This window comes from Charadrius vociferus, unplaced genomic scaffold (genome assembly GCF_000708025.1).
Source record: "Charadrius vociferus isolate BGI_N301 unplaced genomic scaffold, ASM70802v2 scaffold163, whole genome shotgun sequence".
Classification (NCBI taxonomy): Eukaryota; Metazoa; Chordata; class Aves; order Charadriiformes; family Charadriidae; genus Charadrius; species Charadrius vociferus.
In genome coordinates this window covers 9,579,747-9,601,048 of record NW_009648332.1, presented here as the reverse complement: position 1 = coordinate 9,601,048, position 21,302 = coordinate 9,579,747, and the positions used below count along the sequence as shown (strand labels likewise).

General features: G+C 35.2%; 1 protein-coding gene across 2 annotated transcripts in view; it reads left to right on the top strand.

The window, feature by feature from the left end:
• USP33 (ubiquitin specific peptidase 33) overlaps positions 1 to 21,302 on the top strand; it is a 41,847-nt gene that overhangs the window by 8,965 nt on the left and 11,580 nt on the right. Inside the window, exons 4-18 of one of the 2 annotated variants that reach the window (XM_009884688.1) lie at positions 424 to 486; positions 3,030 to 3,182; positions 5,121 to 5,220; positions 7,386 to 7,455; positions 8,789 to 8,902; positions 9,658 to 9,736; positions 11,889 to 12,309; positions 12,713 to 12,853; positions 15,694 to 15,806; positions 17,059 to 17,231; positions 17,343 to 17,437; positions 18,021 to 18,054; positions 18,840 to 18,885; positions 19,627 to 19,807; positions 21,065 to 21,191. In XM_009884688.1, the coding sequence (XP_009882990.1) occupies positions 424 to 486; positions 3,030 to 3,182; positions 5,121 to 5,220; positions 7,386 to 7,455; positions 8,789 to 8,902; positions 9,658 to 9,736; positions 11,889 to 12,309; positions 12,713 to 12,853; positions 15,694 to 15,806; positions 17,059 to 17,231; positions 17,343 to 17,437; positions 18,021 to 18,054; positions 18,840 to 18,885; positions 19,627 to 19,807; positions 21,065 to 21,191 (1,910 nt within the window). The remainder of the gene's footprint in view (positions 1 to 423; positions 487 to 3,029; positions 3,183 to 5,120; positions 5,221 to 7,385; positions 7,456 to 8,788; positions 8,903 to 9,657; positions 9,737 to 11,888; positions 12,310 to 12,712; positions 12,854 to 15,693; positions 15,807 to 17,058; positions 17,232 to 17,342; positions 17,438 to 18,020; positions 18,055 to 18,839; positions 18,886 to 19,626; positions 19,808 to 21,064; positions 21,192 to 21,302) is intronic. The other variant, XM_009884689.1, reaches the window with a different exon arrangement.

Here is a 21,302-nt window from a genome sequence, read left to right as displayed (position 1 = left end):
CATACAGGCATTTTTTTTAATAAATGTGTCATGTTCTGAGGCTGTTGCAGTTCAGTATTTTAGACACTGGGCTGACTTCATATTTTCTGTAACAATCTCTTCCAAATCATGAATTGTAAAAAATACATGTTGACCTTAACCGGAATAAATATATCAAAATGGTCAAAAAATTACATTCCAAACACATTAAATGTGTAACACTGCCTGCCAGTGAGGGGAGTTGAGTTAAATCTTGCAGCGTTCTTATTTGCTTTAGGTGATATTTATTTTAACATTTATTGTGCATGTCTTTTGGTTTGTGTAGGACTCTGCAAGCTTGAAATTTGAGTGAATTTTAAAGGGACTGGCAGTATATTCCTATTCTGTAAACCTGTTTGATACTGCTTTTTAATTCTGTATACTTCTTTATATCTTGCTCAACAGAACAGATGTACATATGTTGGCTGTGGTGAATCCCATGTTGATCACAGTACCACCCATTCCCAGGTATGTGTATTTGCTAGTAATACAGTTACTTGAAGTAGCAAAGTAGAATTAGAGAACTTTTTTTACTCATTTTAGTGAAGTCAATAACCTGTGTTAGCATAACTGTTTGGAAGTTTGGTTAGCTATGATTGTTTTTCATCTATAGAAGCGGGTCTTACTAATTTAGGAGTATGTGAGTTTACAGTCTTTGTGCAGCTGCATAATTATTTATGTAATTCTGGCATTATTATGCTTCTTAAAAGAACGTGGTGAAAATTATAAAAAGAACAACAATTACTGATGATTTTCAAGATGTGTGGACAGAAGACTTCTTGAGTACTTCAGCTTATATGTAGTACTTCACTACTTCAGTCTAAGTTTTTAGGATCGTGGCTGTCTGATGGATAAGGGGAGAGAAGTTGGGTTAATGAAGGTGAGAGCAGGTGTAAGGTAGGAAATATAAATTATCGGAAATAGGTCCTTTGTTTCTGCATTATGCTCCTTGTTCCAGCGGCTACAGATGAAGAACCTGTAGGCTTAGATGAACATATCGTTTCCTGCCATGTCCTCGTTTTGGATTCAGCTTGGTAGGCGCAGTGTAGTATGTGCACTATGTTCCCCAGCATGCCAAGTCCTGGGAAGGTTGGACAGCTTGAGTGCATCTGTTAGGGTCTTAAACTCACTGTCTGTTCTGTGCACACTTGCCCAAGTGAAGCAAATGAGATACATCATTGTCTCTTAACAAATATACTGGGGTCAGAGGGATGGCAGTTTTGTTAACATGTCATTTCAGAATCGCTGACTTTCAAATTAAATTAAATTCTTGCCACCAATTTACAGTTTGTCTGTCAGAAAGTATATTGAAGTATATCTATATATCTATATATATAGATATACTTAGATATATATATCGAAGTATATCTATATCTATCACACTGAGCAATTTTTGGTCCTAAAGAAACCCCAACCCTGGTGAATATTAAAATGAACAAATAGTATATACCAGGGTTTTACAAGAAGTATGCTTTATGACTATATTTTACCACCACTCTTGATTTCTGTTTTTTTTTTTTTTTAAGTAGGGCTTTGAGAAGAGTGCATATTTATACAAATTGATAGTCCATTAATATAAATCTATATAAATACTTTTTTTTTTGCAAGCTATTTAAGCTGAATTACAGTTCTAAAGCCTTTACAATATATATGTAAAAACAAGCTGCTTGTAGTGCAGTTGGGGAACAGATGGTCCCTGAATTTCTTGCCTACAATTTTGTACCTCTTGGCTTTCTGTGGTAGTTTATTCCTGATTTACATGCTGTTTTAGCAATGTTACATACTTGCCAGGTAAGAGAAAGGGAATGGATAGTTTGCTTGCTGTCAGTGACATCCTTGTCTTGATTTTCTTGTTACTTAATTTTAATTTCTGGATAGTAAGCCCTCTTCTGATATTTTTTTTTTTTTCAGTAAAAGTCACAATAAACTCACTAAAATGAGAAAAAAGAGGTTGAAATGAATCTGTTTATTTCTGCTTACTCCAGTTTCCACAAGGAAGGCGCCTTGTACTGCAAATAATCATGTTTAAGAAAATTAATAAGCTGTTGTTCTGGAAACTTGTAATTATTTATGCAGCTGAAGCTGCAGAATCAAGCATATTCTCATGATTAAAATTGTTTGAGATATTTATGTAATCTGATGTTTTATAGTAGGGGGAGGGCTACTTAATGAAATTGTACCCCACATTTTATATTACGAAACATTGTTTTTATACGTGGCCTTATTAAATGAGGGGAGGAGGAACTTGGGCATCCTGCAGCAGTTGTAGTATTTTCCTAATTTCTAGTAAATCCTTCATTGTCTGTAAACCTGACTGGTGCTGACATAAGGAAGAAATACAGGAAAGATTGGTGGAAATATTTGGAGGATGATAGCAACTCTGTACACAATCTCGCAGTAAACAAAGAGGGTAAAATAAGAAAGAGGAAGATTAGAACAGTAAAAATATTCTCCATTTGTCAAATTTTTATATTGCTTCACAGTGTGAAGCTGTCAACAAGAGACCTAATAGAGTCTTGAATGTTTGGTTTGATAAGTGCACGTCTTACTGTAACTGAACTAAAAAAAATTATCTTAATCTTCTGATTGATTGTTAAATAGCTTGAATTTCCTACAGCAAACCAGTAGAAATAAACACTGCCCTTAAGGTAGAGGAGGTGGCTGCCATTAGATAGCAGACATCCCTGGGAAATGTGTTTGTTGTGACTTGTAAAACTTCTGACAACAGGCTTTTATTTTTGTAATTACACAGAGGCATGTCAGATCTGACAATGGCTTTGATTTTGATTGTACCTTGTTGCTAATTTGAGTGACTTGTACTAAAAAGGAGTGTAGGATAGTTTGTGCTAAAATTTCGGTGATTGAATTGCTGTTTTTTAATATTCTAACATACAGATTTGTTTCATTGTTGAAAGATCTAGAATTGTAAATGTAATGTTCTAGCTTGTGTATATCATTATTTAATTATTCCAAATTTCTGAATCACAGTTTTGGGTTTTGTTCTGTTTTAGGAGACAAAACACTGTCTAACTGTCAACCTTACTACACTGCGTGTTTGGTGTTATGCCTGTAGTAAGGAAGTATTCCTGGATAGAAAATTAGGATCTCATTCTCCACTACCAAATGCAAGACTGTCTCACCAAGCACAAGAAAATAGCGTGCAGGTATTTTTTAACCCAATGAAACAAAGGCAGCTGTAGCTTTGCAGTAAACATTGTGTCTTCTCGCGGATGAGAGGCTGACTTTTCCTCCTTTCTTGTGGCTGAACTTTCTATTAACTTCTCTCTATTCTCATAAAACTTCTTTATAAAGACATTACCCAGCTTCTATGTACTGTCTCTGTGTACTGCATGCTTCTGAAGAATGCTTATTTCATCATATTGTCTAATTGTTTGTAATCTACAATAAACTGTAAGGTACAGAAAAAACCACAGGGTTAAATTTAAGGTGACAGGATGGGAATAGTTCACCTGTGCTTCCCCGTTCCGTCAGCTCTTGAAAGTATTACTTACAAAACTCATTACAGTAATTGCTGGCTAACTTACAGGGAGCGACAGAATGCCTTACTGTGTGTCTGTGGATACTTACCTGAGATACAAATTCATTCATACAAGCGCAGTACTTTTTGAGAAATATGTGCTAATTGTTAACCTCATTCACCTAGTAATACAAGACACTTTAAGGGATTCCTATAACTTAGTTTATGAGGTTTAAAAATACCTAGTTTTCAGTTTTGATAAATTCCTTAAAAGGTCTTGATTTTTGAGTATGTATATGTGTGGCAATATTTTTCAGGAATTTAACTGCTGTGCTAGAATTTACTAAGGCAGCAATAGTAACCTGTGTATATTCTACATAGGTGTGTAATTTTGGTGTACAATGACAAATATATTGTGTTAGATTCATGTGGAAAAATACGTATCAGACTAGAGATCAGGAGAATGCTGTTAGTGTTCTGTGGCAGTTAGGATCGTCAAGGAGAGAAATATGGTCAGTAGCTGCAAAGTTGATATTAGTCGAGTAAAACACAGGCTTAAGATGGTAGTGTTTTATATGATTACGGCTTCAAAGACAAGATTTTATAAAAGTGTCTAGCTGTTCCTAACTCCACATTTATTAACGATTAACACAGTAACTGAAGAGTAAATAAATGAATAAAACATTAGCTAGTATTGGAGTATTGGAGCTAGAGGAAAAAACGAGCAGAGCAGACATTGCTATATGCTATTTGTTTGTCCTGTTTTTCTGCAATTTCAACAAGGTTTGTTTAGGTTTGGTTTGTTGTTTTGTTATCTTTGTCTGGTTACATTGGTCTTCACTGGTGTCAGTACTGTTCGCTCTGATAATATCTATCCTAGGTAAGTGTTGTCTTGGTGAAAGTTATGCTGCAATTTCTTGAGTATAGCCAGCAGCTCAATTAGAATAGTACCATTGGAATATTTAAAAAAACCCTCTGTTGTCCTGATATAACGCTGGGTTCAGACTTCTGAATTTCTGTTCTGCTGTGCTTCACCTGTTTAATCTTCCAAGGTAATGTGTATAATGTATGAAAAAATCAGTAGAACTTACAAAGTCTGTCAAATGTTTTGTTTAGAATTTTTATTTATATGCTCACAAAAAGAGCTTGTCGTGCAGTAAATGTCTGCCTGCCTGATACTTTGTTTCTCTATGCGTACATTTTGCTTCCAAGAGTTTAGTTTGTCTTCATTAAATGTAGTGAGCCATCTGGTGGCATATCAAAAACATATACACTAACTTTTATGTGATGACTACTGTGTTAGCTTTTCAGTGCTGGCTTACTGCTTGTTATCCAAGAGAAAGAAATACTATAAATTGCTTTGTTTTGATTCTTCAGCTGTTGTCGTAAAATCATGCAATGTTGTCACTGCTAATCTGAACATAAAAACATGGGGTTTTTCTTAGTAAACTTTATCTGGGTAGCTGTGGAATCCTATTTTCTCACTTCATGTGCAGTGAGATTTTGAAATGCATTCACATAATTTTCAGTTCCTAGATTTGTTGGTGAAATTATACGTAAGCTTAATCAAGAGGAAAATTGATAAGTACAAGTAAATATACTTTTTTCTTTTTCTCTTTATAAGGATTTTAAAATACCTAGTAATCCCACTCTGAAGATTCCATTAGCAGCTGTATTTGATGACTTAGATATAGAAGTGGAAGAAGATGAGTTAAAGACTAGAGGTAATTAAAGCAAAATCCATCGCTTCATTGCCCTTTATTAAATGTGTATGTCTCCAAGTCTGTTCTCCAGCTATATACTAGTTCTCTTCTAAGTGGAACTGATTCCTATTCTACTCCAACTAAGAACTTTATTTTTAGTTTCACCTCTATTGCATCATCTTTACTTACCTTCAGAGCAGAGGCTGCAGTGATAAATGTAGTGCACCTGTGCAAGCAGCAACAAAAATAAGAAAGCATGTTGGAGTAATGTTTAGTGTAGCTGGTGTTCTACTTTTACTCTTGTAAAAGTAGTTTTAGTAAAATCCGTTCTAACTTTTTTTCCTGTCCTAAAACGTTCCTGATTTGAATCCTTTACTGCATTTTGGGTAACCCTTTTCTGAGCCTGTAGTATCCCAGTATGGGGTTTTTTGTTTGTTTTTTTTTGTCTGTTTTCTCCGTTTCAGTAAGGATTTCATCCACTGCCAAACTTTCTGGCATACCCCACCCTAATATTAAACTACTGTAAAGGTAAAAATGAGAATGGATGAAACCCCCAAAGTGAAGCCTTAATGTCTCATTTCATAAGAGAATATAATTATTACTATTTCTAACAAGTCTCAAATTGGTATTGGTGATTTTAAATGGGATACGTGTATTTGTTAGTAAAGAAAATATTTCTAACTACCATTTTCTCAGGAAAATCAGACCAGCAGATTGTTAAGCTATTGTTTTTGAGATGCCAAAGCGTATGTCAAGGCAGTTTGTTTTCCGTCAGTGATAAGAGTTGTTCTAATTCATGGATTTCGTTTCTCCTTTACTCATCTACTGCCAGCTTTCCCTCTCCTAAGTCTGCTAGTGTTTGCCAAAAAACCTACTTTGCCCCTTCTGTTGTCTGGCACGGTCTTTCTGGATATGTCACCACCCCACTAATTTGCCATCTGCCCTTAAATCATTAAACCATGTGTTTTATTCCCAGCTAGTTTCTCCTACCAATGTGTATTTCTCTATCTTCTTGTCCTACTAATATTTTTGGGGATGTGACTTATATAGAAGTAATATACAAGTAGAATTGCATTAAAGTTCCCAGTAATATTGATGTGACTGTGTTAATACATTTCTCAAATTTAAAGGAAAAAACTTCTTTAGCTCCATTTTAACTTTGTTCTTAAGATTACTTTTGAAATGCTTTTGATGAAGCAAACATTACAATCTATCTTTGCAGGGGAAGAAGTCTGTTCAAAAGCTTTACTTGCAACACTGCAGGCTGGAAAACTGCAGTGAGAGTATCTTCCTGATACATCTTCTGCTGTTAAAAAGATAAAATGAAAAAAAATTAAAAAATCTTATGACTGTTTCCAAATTCAGTAAAAATAGTTGTCCTTTTTGTAGCAGAAATGGTAATGGCAGAATGCAGGTTCAGATGTAGGAAGCAAGATTGTATTTCCATTCAGACAGATAGAAGAACCTTTTAAAACTCAAAAATTAAGTTCTATGTATTAGAAAATACAGCTGAAGTAACCAAACTGGTTTTTTAGATGCAAAAGGATTTTCTTAGTAAGTTTTATTTTTCTGCCACAGATTGAAATGATCAGGATAGTTCTATACTTCAAGGATTGCATAGAGCCAGCGGTGTTGGTTGTTGAATATTTTAAGTTTTCCAGTCTTACTGATTCTTTGCTTATAAATGTTACTGTTTTCTCACACAAAAGCCAATTGATTTTGAAATCAGTTATTTCGTTTAATAACACTAGTAGCATGAATTTGAGACAGAAGAGTGAAATCTTCCTTGAGAAACTTTTGATAATATGATTCATGGTTACAAATGCAGCATAGCAACAATTTAACCAAACAGGTAAATCATTAAGTTCAAGTGAAACTTAAATATTGATAAACGTATTTTAAATTGCAATCTGCAGCTGACATAAAACATCAAAAGTTAGTAAGATGAAATACAATCTACTTGTCTGAAGTGTTTTAGTCAGCCAAAATCAAAACACTTAATTACTTCTAGTTAGATTAGTATTCCTTTAGGAGTCCTGTGTTTCTTCTAGTTACAACTCAGCATTATAATTGGCATCAGAAGTGCTACACAAGTATTTTCATTAGTACATATTTTCTAGGAAGTATTTTCCTTAATGTCTTGTATTGAATTAACAGGCTTGCTGACTATTTGTTCTGTTTTTCAGGTCTAACAGGATTAAAAAATATTGGAAACACTTGTTACATGAATGCGGCTTTACAAGCTCTTTCCAACTGGTAAGGGAAATCACTGTAAATGTAATTTTATATTTGCTTATACATATCTGTATTTTCTCGAGATATACGTAAGGATTTTGAAGGGTTGCACTACCATGGAAGAAGACATGTATTTGTTAAATCTCAATCTTATATACTACAATCAACTGAAAAAAAAAAAAAAAAAAAAAAGTATTATGATATATGGGTAACTCAGCTTTTTCCCTCTTTCATTCTAATTCCTCACTGTCCTAAATAAAAATATATGCAGTTCTAGAAACTAGAAGAAAATCTGATAAAAGCTATTAAATTTGTGGGTTGGGTTTTTTTCTGCTACAGAATAAATCAAAGGAAATATGCAAGAATAAACCCTAATTAAAAAGGAGACATGTTAAGATCAAAAGGTCCAAATTCAGCCCTTACAAACAATACATCTGGGACACTGTGCTAAATCATCCTAGGAGTGGCTGGAATACAAAATCTGCTCACCCCATGGGGATACCAGACAAGTTCTTGAAGGAGAAATCTACAAAAGCTGAAGAGATAAAAACACCATCCAACTCTAAAGTTTCCTGCACTAGAAATGATTAGGCGGGAGCAGCACTTGAACATACATCATATATGCTTACCATATCCGTCTGCTTTTGGCAGTAGCTTAAGACAGGCAGGATACAGGACTAAGTAAACCTCACTGAGATCCTTTGTTGGGGGAAAAAACTGAGACAAATCTCTAGAAGGTAAGGAAGTGGACAAGGCATTTAATCCTGAGTAAATGATTCTGTTGAGAAATGCCACATTTTGCAAGTATGCTGGGATAGCTTCTTTCTCGAATAAAAATAGGTTCAATCTGTATGAGGGATTGGGACTTGAAAAGGTGGGGGGGTTGAAGGGAGAGAGGTGAGAGAGTATGTGAGTTGGAAGCACTGAATGAAGTAAACAGATAAATAATCATTGAAATATAAATTATTTACCTACGAACATCATGTGGATTCTAGAGAGAAGGTTTGTTGAAGATGCTGTTTATGGACTAGGCTTATGGTGATTGTTGCTGTAGTGGTACATGTGTACTTCTGTGATGGTTAGTAGGAATTGCCTTGACTTTGAATCCCATTAGACAATTCTGGTGCTATAACAAATGTCAGAATACGTTTAAGGAGCAGCGCTGCTGTACTGCTGAAGTTGTCCTCCTAGGAAATGTTTGGTTGCAATGTTTAAGGATGTAGGAAATTGAATTGTTCAATTACATAATAGTATCGTTGTGGGTTTTTTTTAATAAATAATCTTGTATGAAATGCAGGTTTCCTCCTGTATTTTAGCAACCTGAAAAAAATACTATTTTCTTCTTTTTAATCAGCCCACCTTTGACGCACTTTTTTCTTGACTGTGGAGGCTTAGCCCGGACAGATAAGAAACCAGCAATTTGTAAAAGTTACCTCAAGCTGATGACGGAACTCTGGCACAAAAGCAGGTATTGCATCATTTTGGTAACAAAATGGTTATAAATAAACTCCAGAGCTACGAAGGATGCATTAATCTGTCCTAGGTTTCTAATTTTTATTTTGTGTGTGTTACAGAACTACTCTTTTAAATTAAGGAAGGAAAGGTTAACTTACAGGATTTAAACACTCCTTATAACCTGTTCTTTTCCATATCTACCAAGGATAGGACAAATAATTGATGTAAACTGTAGTAAGGAAGATCTGACAAGAAATAGATGATAAACACTACAGAAAGTGGCATTAAGCTTTTAAAAGTAAATCTGTATCTGCCAGAAATACATATAAAATATTTAACTACTTTATCCTCTCTGTGTCCTTCATTCTGTATCAATGTGTTATCAATTTCACTTATTTCCTTTTGTGGAATTTCTGTTATCTCCGTCTGAGAAAACACTTCAAAATACAAGTACAAAGGTAAAGCAACAGTAATTATGCATAGTGCCAAGAATATGTCTGATTTGTCATCTGATTCTCTGACAAGAAATGTGGCATAAAAGGCCTGATACATTGTCTATTTCTGCTGGATGACGGATTTATAAAAGAATCTATAGTTAATAATTCAAAACCAATATTATGTTTGGTTAAGATTAATATTATTGGTGTTTGTGTTATAGTTCAGTTGCCGGTAAAATTACGATCCCAGTAAAGAAAGAAAATTCCACTTAAATACTTACTTTTTATTTATATTTATATATGTAAAACAACTTCCTTTTTTTTTCTTTAGGCCTGGTTCTGTTGTTCCTACTGGTTTATTTCAAGGAATTAAAACTGTTAATCCAACGTTTCGAGGCTACTCCCAACAGGTAAAACTTTCTGATGTCTTTTAAATCTGCCTAAGCCATAAAGTTGTCTCTTATTTTTGAAATTAATGCTTAGGATACTGTACTTCCTATATTTGTTTAAAGAAAATACAACATAAACTTCAGATTATATGCTTCAAATGTAGATCTGAAACCTAACCATCAACAGTTAAGTCAGGTTTTATGTTTATTTATATCAAATTTTTGAAAGGCCTTCAACTTCTGAGAATAACTGCTTTTCCCTTTTTTCAGGAAAAATAAAGTAATACATATATAAAACTTTTCCTTTGTGTGAAGTAATGCTGCTAATATTTGAGCAGTCCGAGAAAACAAAATAAAGGTGTTCAGAAATAAATAAAGAATATAATCGATTTTTTTTAAATTCATCTACCACTGATGTTGTTTTAAAAAAACAAACAAACCACACAATATCCAGTTGTCATTTAATATCTTTGAAAAAAGCCACCACTGCTGTGTGTTTCATAAGCAGTATTGTGGTAACTGTAAGTTGGTAACTCATTAAGTAGTCATGGATTATTATATAGTAAAGGCATTCTTCAGTTGATCCTTCATACAGTATCTTGCTACGTTCATACAGTTTGCAGTACTTTATTAAAAGATTTTGGGCTAGAGGAAAAATTTAAACCATGTAATTAGAAAAGCTTACTAATATCTTCCAGGAATCTGCTGTTATTCAAAGGAATTTTGCTGTTTCAGTTAGCATGTTTCATATTTGTGGAGTGGAGGTTTAGAACACATGTTTTAATGTTCTAATGCTGTGTGTAGCTGTAAAGTAAATGTTTAAATAGTAATTTCAGTGTTTTTGAATTTACTCATTAATTTCTTAAGAGCCACATGAAGTTCTGGAAAAGTAGAAAATCGGTCTTGATAACCAAAAAGAAACTATGGAAACTTGGTTATCGCAGCTTTGAACACTGATGAGAATGTCTTTTTCCATGCAGAGCAAGACTTCATGAGAACCTTTTTAGGTTCTGCCTGGATCACACTTGAGTTGTATGTTTAGTAGGTTTCATGGCAACAATTAAAACAAAGCAGGTCTTTCATGACCAACACTCTCCTATCGCCCAGCCTCACAAATTGGACAGCCAGTTGGGCAGCCATGTCCAGTGTTCAGGGAGAAAAAGGAATTTGTTTGCTTAGTGAAGAATGTTTATCAGTTAATCAGTGTCTCAGGGTTTGAGTTGTCTTTTTTTGCTGGTAATCCTTTTACAAGAAAAATAGGCAAATTAGGGTTTTTTTTAATTACCCAACCCAAAACTCAAATCTGGTAGTTGTAGTTCTTAAGAAAAAGAATGTTTTCTTGTCAGCAGCTGTGAGCTTAATAAGTAATTTCTATGATGGATGGGAATGCTGAGCAGCAAAAAATTATTATTATGAACAACCAAAATACAAAAAGGAAAATAGAAGCAGTAGTAGTTGCCAAGAAGAGGCTATTGTTTTCTCCCATGCTTGTTATATTAGATGTTCTCTATTGCCAGGAACCAAGCTGCTGCGTCGAGTGTTGAAATTTGGTGGCTAATCCAAACACGGATTAGACTTGGAGTAATATTTGACAGCTCTTTGTGGAAACACTGATAGTTGAGGAATCTTGTCCAGACTTGAGAAGAAGAATTAAAATCTTTTTTGACAGTATGATGCAATTGGAAAGACGGGCTAAGTACATCATCATACTTTTTAATAAAGTACTTCCATGCCCAGTGAAAGCAAGGCTCTGCTTGCTTTGCTGAAGGTGCTGCATAAGGTTTTAAAAAACTGTCCCTAAAATGTTCCATTTCCAGCAAAGCTGGAGTCTGACTAAACTGTTGGTAGTTTCTTGTTGCATTTATCATTCATGAAGGCTATGGCAGTATTTTTGTTAAAGTTGTTGACATAAGTTTTTGGGAAATTTAAGTGTGTTGGAGGAAGCTTGTATAAGATTATTTGTGACATGCAAGAAATGGATGCAGGAAACACATACGTGGTCTGGAAATGAAATTTCTTTTGAATGTTAGACCTGGAACAGAGGAATTTACCTTATTCTTCTTTAACAGCCAGATGTAGCTTTCATTTTAGTTACCTGTATCTTTTCCTGATACAACTTTAATATCTTCCAAATATAGTGGAATAATATTGTAAAACTTGTTTAAAATCCTAGGATGCTCAAGAATTTTTGCGTTGTCTAATGGATTTGCTTCATGAAGAACTTAAGGAACCAGTTGTAGAACTGGAAGATGCCCAGCCTATGAGTGTTGAGGACAGTATGGAAGAAGAAAAGAGCCAGTCAGACGTAGGCTTTCAGCCCTGCGAATCCTGTGGTACCTGTGATAAAACAGAAAATGAAGCTATTTTCAAACCGGTCTTAGAAGATCCTGCAGAGACAACCATGTTAATTCAGGATGATGATAACAACTCTGCCACATCCAAAGACTGGCAGAAAGAAAAAATATCAAGCAACAAGCTTAAACGAGCAAATTCAATGGAAGACTTGGAAAAAGACACAAATGCTGCTTCAGAGACCACTGAATTTTTAAATAATCAAGGAACTGTCAAAGTACAGATACACAGCAGATTCTCAGGTAATACATTACTAATGTGTAACTGAAATAGTCAAAAGCTTAGCCAGAATATCTGTGTGAGTGGAAATGAGTTGTATGACACAGTAGAGAGGTATAGGTCAAATAGGGCTGGTGGATTTACTTGTAAACGATGCACCTTCTTAATTTATTTATTTTTTTAGTTTAGATGTTCTAAATTTAATTTGAATTCCCTTGAAAAGCTAAAGATTTGTACCGGGTAAGGTTTCAGATAACCCAGGAGAGTGGGGTTTTTGGTTTATTTCTTGATTCTTGAAAGGATGTGAATTGAAATGGCGCTTCATTCCTAGATGTCCAGTGACCTGACAGTGTGGTTATTTCGTCTGTTCATTTTGCAGTAAATTTTTTGATAGAATTTATGAAATAATGTAAATATTAATTGCAGAGTACATCAGTGATGTCCACATGAATGATCTATCTGCGGCCCAAACGCCATTAACAAATGAAGGGATGAACACACGCTTATCAAACAGTCCTCCAAAGTCATTCTCATCGTGCTCTTCACTGGCAGCAGTCCACAAAAAAGGTATAGGCCTTTTATTTTCTTCCTCCTGGTACTGAATTTCTCTGTATTACAGTTTTCATTTTGTTTTTTCTTGTGTCTTGTGTAGCAATGCAATGTTGTTCTTAGGGGTTTTTTTTAATCCCGTATCCCCAGTGGGGAGAGGGAGCATTATATAAGCTGGACATAAAAGATGACTCCCTTTACTTCTGTAAAATTCTGATTCTTTTGAAGCATAAATAGTATTTGCCTCTGCTTTAGAAGGATGGAATAATATTTTTAGACAACTTTCTCAATTGCACTGGTTTGGAGAGAGGGAAAACTTGTGAGAAGTTAGTACCCACGAAAAGCTAATGCTTTTCAGAGAACGTGTGCGTTGGTTCCTCAGCAGAAGTTCAATAAGTCAACATTTTTGTTTATTGAAGTTTAAGGAGCCATGTGTACTTATACTGTAGATAGACTTGTAAATGTTAGCTGCTTTCTGGTTACTGTCTTTGTGGTGTGGAGTTTTTCTTTTGGCACTTGGTATGATGTGTTTATCAGCATCCAGAATGTTTAGACTTTTACTGCATTTAGATCCAAGACAGTGCAGCTTTAGGGCACGAGGAACAATATATGATATTCTTTTTCGCTCTTATTTGTCTACCAGTAGACTGTTTTAATAAAAGCTTGTCTTTTGGAACATGGTTTTAAGGTTAGTGTTAAACCAAAAGAAAACAAAAATCTCCCATAACTTTAATATTGTGGTATTCTTTCATTAAGCTGGCTGTTCAGGATAAGTTCTGAAAATGTTCGTGTTATCCTTTTAATGCTTTAGCATTGATGTTGAATGACAATGATTTAATGGACTTAAATCTCTGACATCCTTGGTTCATTTGTTCAGCCGTTTTCATACTGCATCTGTACTACTGTCTCCAATTTTGGCTTCACCATTACAGGAAGGTTTTAGACAAACAGACCTGAGTCTATCAGAAGAAGTACTAGGTGGCTGGACCCTCTCATGTACAAGGAGAGGCTGAGAGAGCTGGGTTTGTTCAGCCTGGAGAACAAAAGGCTAAAGGGGAACTGTTGCGGTCATCAGCATGATGACTGGTTATAGAGAAGCCAGAGCCAGACTGTTCTTGAAGCTGTGCAGCAAACAGAAATGGAAGCAAGTTGCAGGAAAGGAACATTTCTATTAGATGGAAGGAAAAAAATCTTTCCACTGAGGGGTTGAATAGTGGAACAGAGGCAGGAGCCCAGAGGGATCCCGACGTTCTTGGAGATGGATATTCCAAAGTTCAACTAGAACTGCTTTGAACAGAGAGTGTATCAGATGATATCCAAAGGTCTCTTCCAATCTGGACTACTGACTTTTTTATGATTTCCTAATAATTTAACTCTTGGTCATCTTTAATGAGTATTGAGGGAGCAGATATGTATGCAGTAGAACTGATAAGGGGAGTAGCATGGCAACCATTTGTAAACTCACAAGGTGCCTTTTTTTTTTTTTTTTTTTTTTTGTAATTCCTCATAATGCTAGGGGAATTCGCTGGTGTGCTAGGACTTGTGTCTGGGGGCTAATACCTAATTACAGCACACCTGTTCCCTTCTTCTCTTCCATTCCCCCTTTGCTGAAAGCACGTGGTATCAGTTGGGTGCCACAATTCTACGATGCCCCTGTTTGTCAGTGTTTTCCATTTCTTCCTGCTGTTCGTTAGTGTGGATGAATACAGCACATCCTCCACATCACTGATAAATGAAGACTTTAGAACCATCTTAAAGCAGTTTAGTGGCAAAATAAGTGATTGAAAGGAAACTTAGAGGATTCTGGGCAAAAGGCTGTATGAGGCAGTTTGTGTCCGTGGTAAATAAAATGTATCTGATGCGTTGTGGAAAAGAGGGTTTTTCAGATTACTTCTAACAGCTGTTCTTTCTGCTGGAGTACTTTTGAATTTAGACTTTTCTATTATTTTAGACATCTTTCTAGGTATGGGATGATAGAGTGACAATATATAATACTGCTGGACTGTAAAGAGACAAGAGTACTTGCTTATGGGCAAACTCTTTATGAGCAAAGGAGCCTTGGGAGGTTGTGTTCTATGTGCAAGATCTATTGGAGTAATTCAGTTTCCTTCTCACTGTAGTTATTTCCATGTTTCACTGCCTATCTTGTTACTGGCTGTCAGCATTTTGGCAGAATTTGCCTTTGACTCCTACAAGACTTTTGAGTGGTCCCTTAATATACTGACTCCAGAAGAAGTTTTGTGGTCTTCATTTCAGCCCACCGCTCCAGTAATCTACAGAACCCAAGAGACTGCTCTGGTGTGTTTACCTAATTAGTAGTGGATTTGGGTGCAGAGCACATGTTACTGGCTTGGAGTTTTACTTTATTTGTTTTAATAAGCTGCTGTTAGGCTGGACTCCAGTAGGAAATTTAGTCTACTTCAACCCACTGTCATCAGTATTGTGATACAATAAGCTTGTGTATGAGCTCTACAGCCCAACGTGGTTAAACATCCTGGAAAGATGCGATCCAATTAAATGTCAGACAGAATGTGCCTTTTTAAGTTTACACCTTGGGGTATTCCTGCCAAGACTAATCTCATAGCAGCAGGCTGTAGATTTAAAGAGTGGCTGTTTGAGTTGTACTTGAACAGTGGCAAAAATTTCTGGTGTTTGTCCCCCATAAACTGCTTGAGGAACCTACATGAATTGCCTGGTACTAGCAGTAATCTGGTTGTGTAATTTCTAAGAAAGCAGGGCTTGGCTCATAATTTAATCCTAAATATGTGTGATCTTTAATTATATTATGCAAAGTTGAAGGAAATTAAAATCCATTGTATCTTGATTTACTTTCAGCATTTATTTTTGTCATTTTGTAGTTTCAACTGTATCATCACCAAAAAGGAAGAAGCGCAAGAAGTACAGGAGTGTTATCTCTGATATATTTGATGGGACTATAATAAGCTCAGTACAGTGCTTAACTTGCGATCGGGTAAGTAAGGAGGGGAAGTTCTAGCTTCTTATGTTTTTCAGAAGGTTAGGTTGTTTCATACTTATTCACTCAAATAGTAATAGCAGCTACTACTAGCACTTCGTGTTTAGACTAGCTGTTTTCATTGAGCTGGATATTTACTCAGAGCTGAAAAATAACATTTTGAGAATTGGTTTACAGTAAGGATAGAGAGAGAGTCTTGTTCTTTGACTTTACTTAGGTATGATTAGTTTCTAGTAATGTTCTGAATATCCTAATGCATATCTGCTACTGTCATAAGTTCTCAGGTACATAATGTTACAAAGAAAAGTAAAAGACCAACCATACTGCTTTAATAGTTTTATCAGGTAAATCAAGGCTAAGAAAATTCACTTCTTTCAAAAAATCCAGGGAAAGGCACTTAATTTTACAGGTCATATGAATCGTTAACTGCTTTCTGAAGATGTCCTCTACTGCAAGATGTGATGCAATGTAGGAACACTTCGGGTTTTTTCTGTACTGTTTTCTCCTAGAATTACTTAGAACAGCACACGTCATCATTTAAATAAAGCCAATTATCTAAACATGTCTAGTGGACTGCTTTAGTTTCACAGCAATAGTATCAAATATTGGATATCCAAATCTTTGCACTGGGGACAAATTTCTCAACATAAAGTTTAAACCTAACCCTGGTGCAATGGCATGCCCTTACTGCTTCCCTTCCCTTTAGATCTAAGAATACCGAGACCTCAGGGTAGTCTGGTGAGCAAGTTCAAAAAAGAAATAAGAACTTTTAAAGTTTGCTTGACGTTTTACTCTGTGACTATGTGATCACTAAATCCAGCATGGGAGAAAGAGAATGCACAGCTGGGTCTCTTTTGTAGTGTGTCCAGTTACATCAGGTCAAGATAATGTCAAAGTAAAATGCTGTCAAAACAATGGGCTGAAGCTTTCTGAAACTAGGTTGTGTAATAAGGAGCCTGAGGGAAAAATCATAGTGCTTTGTATGACTACTAGAAAGACAAATAATTAATAACGACTTAAAAAAAAAATCAGTGATAACAATGTGCAAGTTCACTCTAAAATGTTTTTTCTACTTCCTCTTTTTTTAGAAAATGAATTCTTACATCTTACTTATAATTAATTTGCTACCTAGTAGAATTTTCAACTATACAGTGACTTAGTAGTTACTTGTGAACTTTACAGAATTCAATTTAATTGCTGTTTCTCTTCAAGCTTAACTCTATTTTGTTTCATTTGTTTTCTTCTTTAGCTGTCTGTAACCCTGGAGACCTTTCAGGATCTGTCCTTGCCTATTCCAGGTAAGGAAGATCTTGCTAAACTCCATTCTGCAAGTCATCAGACATCTCTAGTCAAGGCAGGATCATGTGGAGAAGCGTATGCCCCCCAGGGATGGATAGCATTTTTTATGGAATATTTCAAAAGGTAAATAATATTTACCGTGTTTTATTTATTTATCTATTTTGAAATTCCAGTTTCTGCTCTTCTGGCAGAACATTTGTTGGTTTTCTTTCTTTTCTGTCAATGATGTTTCAGGTTTGTTGTCTCATGTGTTCCTAGCTGGTTTTGGGGTCCAGTTGTAACCTTACAAGATTGTCTTGCTGCCTTTTTCGCCAGAGATGAGCTCAAGGGTAAGAGGTTAATTACATGAACATGTTTCTTCTGGGTCTCTTTCCTCCTGTCACAATCAGATGATTAATATCTTCTTAGCTTCACGCAATTAAGCAAAGGCCACCTGTTAGACTGTAATACAGTCATTCCTTGCTCTTATGGGATCATTCATTTCAAAAAGGTAAGCTTCTCACTCAATTGAATATTTAAGGCAAGAAATGTCCATGAAAGCTACTTTAGAAATGTCAAGCAAATCTGAATTTGGTTTAATGAAATGTCAGCTGAAGGTTCATAAAAATTTCAAAACCCGCTATATTAATACTCATTCTCATAACCTTAATTTGGACTTAGTAAATTATTTCCCTTTTAAATTATATAGCATCATCTCTTGAGATTATGCTGTAGTGCTTCAGGGTTGAAAGCATAAAACCAAAGAACCTTTCTATGTAGTTGCCATGTCAACACTCTTATGACTGTTAAATAGTGAATGCAACGTAAAGATAAATTCCCTTGAAACTTTTATATATCAAGTGTATGCACTTGAAGGATAACTATTTGCATTTAAAGAATAATGACTGGTTTTCTTCTCCCTGATATTTGCAGGTGATAACATGTACAGCTGTGGAAGGTGTAAAAAGTAAGCTGGCTTTTACCTTTGTTTTAACTTGACTTAATTTGAGTGCTTTAATGCTTCTGTTAGTCAAGAGGCATTTATTTCTGTTGGATATGTCACAATGTTATTAATCTTCTCATACTGCCTTGTGTTCTGGCTGTCAGAAATGTAATGTTACAAAGGTGCAGGAGTCAGGAAGCATTGACTCACTGTACCATATTGCAAACCAAACGTGCTTCATTTTTTTCATGTTCCATACAATTTTAGATCTTTCTGAATTGCTTTTGGATGATAAAATAAAAACTGTTAGTCCCCTATATTACTAAGAGGTTTTAATTGATATGGAGTAGGTCACTTCAGCATGTTAAAAATAAAATAAAAAAAATATACTATGGCTTTAAATACTAAAGCATCAAGAAACAGAAGTGGTCTAAAGACTGCTCAAAGCCCTTTATGGGAAAGGAGTGTTATTCCTTGCTGTGTAATGGGTGATCTGCTCTTTTGCCGAATAATCAGTTTTCATCAAGCTTGAAGTTCTTTCTTTTATGCTAAGAGAAACTGTTGGCTAGATGGACCTTGATTATCTGTACTTGCTGCTTTGAATTTTTCAGCAGTACAGATTGTCTTTTCTTCTGAAGCGTCATTGTTTGTATCATTTTGGCTACTCCATGTCTAGTCTACATTCCAGAAATATTTTGGGTTTACTAATGTAATGTTCAGCTTAGACTTTTGCTGATCCAGCACAATAAAATAAAACCTTTTCAGAACTAAGTGTTGGTTGTTTTGTTTCCTTTTTTTTCTTTGCTTAGGTTAAGAAATGGAGTGAAATTCTGCAAAGTGCAAAAATTTCCTGAGGTACTGTTACTACATGCACTTTAAAGCACTTTTTCTTCATTATTAGGAATGTGGTAAGATTAATGAGTTGCATGGAGTAAATTGTGTTTATATGGTGAAAGCATATTTTCATATTGATGTTTGTTTTAAGAATGTGAGGAACATTTGATTATTCACCCTGTAAGAAAGTAAGTGAACCTTGTATATGAAAAGTAATGTTAGAAGGATGGAGTTTTTCCATGTTGTTACTGTCAGCCTGTAGAACTTATTTATACTGTAGATCTTAGAATTATATACCACAGCCAGACTGGAAATCTTTTCTATAAGTAATGCTTGTAACTTTACATTTTAAAAGTAATCCAGTCTTACACTTCAAAACTTGAGTTGATGGCTGCAATAATCAGGAAGAATGTCCCTCGTGACAAGATTGTGCAATAGGTGCATTGAGGAAAACAAAAGGTATGTTGTTCATTGCTGCGTCAGTGTTAGTAAATGTTCAGGACTGTTTTTTTTTATACTGACAGTAAGATAAGTCTTTGGTAATTACAAATTCATTTCTAATGCCTTAAGCCACAATTGATCGTAAAAAAAAAAAAAAAAAAAAAATTATCTGTGGAATACAGAGCTTGTGATAGTTGCCTCAGGCCATAGAGTGATCCTCTGGGGATGATAAAAGGAAAAGATGGTATGCACGGTGTAGTTATTAAACATCAAACAGTAGTATGTACAGTTCTTGAGTGAATGTGTCGATCCTTCTTACAGATACTGTGCATTCATCTCAAAAGATTTAGACATGAACTTATGTTTTCCACAAAAATTGGGACCCATGTGTCCTTTCCCTTGGAAGGCCTTGATCTTCAGCCTTTCCTTGCAAAGGACAGTCCAGCTCAAATAGTGACTTATGATCTCCTATCTGTCATCTGCCATCATGGAACTGCCAGCAGTAAGTATGTGGTTGATTGTTTTGTCTTTGCAGTTGATGTTCACATCAGCACTTCTGTTTAAGGATGATATCCATATACTCAAGGGTAAATAGATAAGCATTGGTAATTACAGTGTGAAAGATAAATGCTGTGATTTTTACCTTCGACCATAAGATGGCTTGCTTTAAGGAGTTAACACATCTTTGAAATTGTATGGTATACTTAAATAAAATTGTAAGTGGAAAAAAATTAACAGATCCTGGAATATAAAGTAAAAAACCTATATGCACTTTTGAAAGTGAACAGTATAAAAGTACAAATACTGTTACATGCCAGCAGGTGACTAGTTGATCGGCTGTTCTACACAGCTGCTGTTTGTCTAGAGTTTTGATGCTTTGTATGGGTTACTTTTTTGGAAAGAGTTGATAAAGCACCACAAAGATGACAGTATATTTTTTAAAAGATACTCTCTTGAGCAATTGCTGCCAATTTACCCCAAAACAAGCAATAACTGCGATTTATGGGTAGTGATGAGTAGCTGAATAAACATCTTATTGCTATATGTCAAGATTGTTTTCTGCCCAGCTGCTTTCAGTATTTCTAAGATTTAGAAAATAGGAGAAAGAAAAGTTTGAAGCCAGAAACTTAATAGATTTTTATAGAAATTACCCACCCCCCTCATGCTCCCCAAACTTGAGGTATCCATTGTTTAGATTAAGTTATTTCCATTTTTTCTGGATGCTTTTTCATCTTCCATTTAGTGCTTGCTGAATGATGCTTCTCGTAATCAGTTTAGTAGATATTTGAGTACTTAATTATTCGCAGTTGAATATGTATTTTAAAATAGTAATAATTTTAAATATGTTATGAAGAGTCTTCAAAACACAGTTAAGTATTGTCTTGATATTATGTAGCCATTACACATCTATGCTAATTTCTACTATAAAGCATGCAAAGATTTGAAAAGAGTTCATTGTGGAAACTGATGAGGGTAATTTTTTCAGATAGTCTTACTATGATTTGAATATCATGGTTCGGGAGTGCGTTAGACAACAAGCTGCTTGAAGAGTTCAAGAACATGCTGAAAGCAGTGTCCAACTTTCCACTAGCTGGTCCTGAGTTTGAGAGAAGTTAATATCCAGGTCGTGTCTGCTAATGATTAAATGTTTCTCCCATTTAAGACTTGCTTTTTTTTGGACTTACTTCCTTTCATGTATTGCAGAGTAAAATGGGCAGCTCTGCACTCTTTTTAATAACTCTTGCTTCTAACACTCTAGGTGGACACTATATAGCTTATTGTCGCAACAATTTAAATAATTTGTGGTATGAATTTGATGACCAGAGTGTCACAGAAGTGTCAGAATCCACAGTGCAAAATGCAGAAGCCTATGTTCTCTTCTACAGGTAAGAAATTAAATGTACAATCATACTCATATAAGTCAGGTATGTAAATTAACTTCTAAGCAGTTGGGCAGCTTTCAGAAATTAGCTGCCCCACAAGAATTGCAGTGGAAG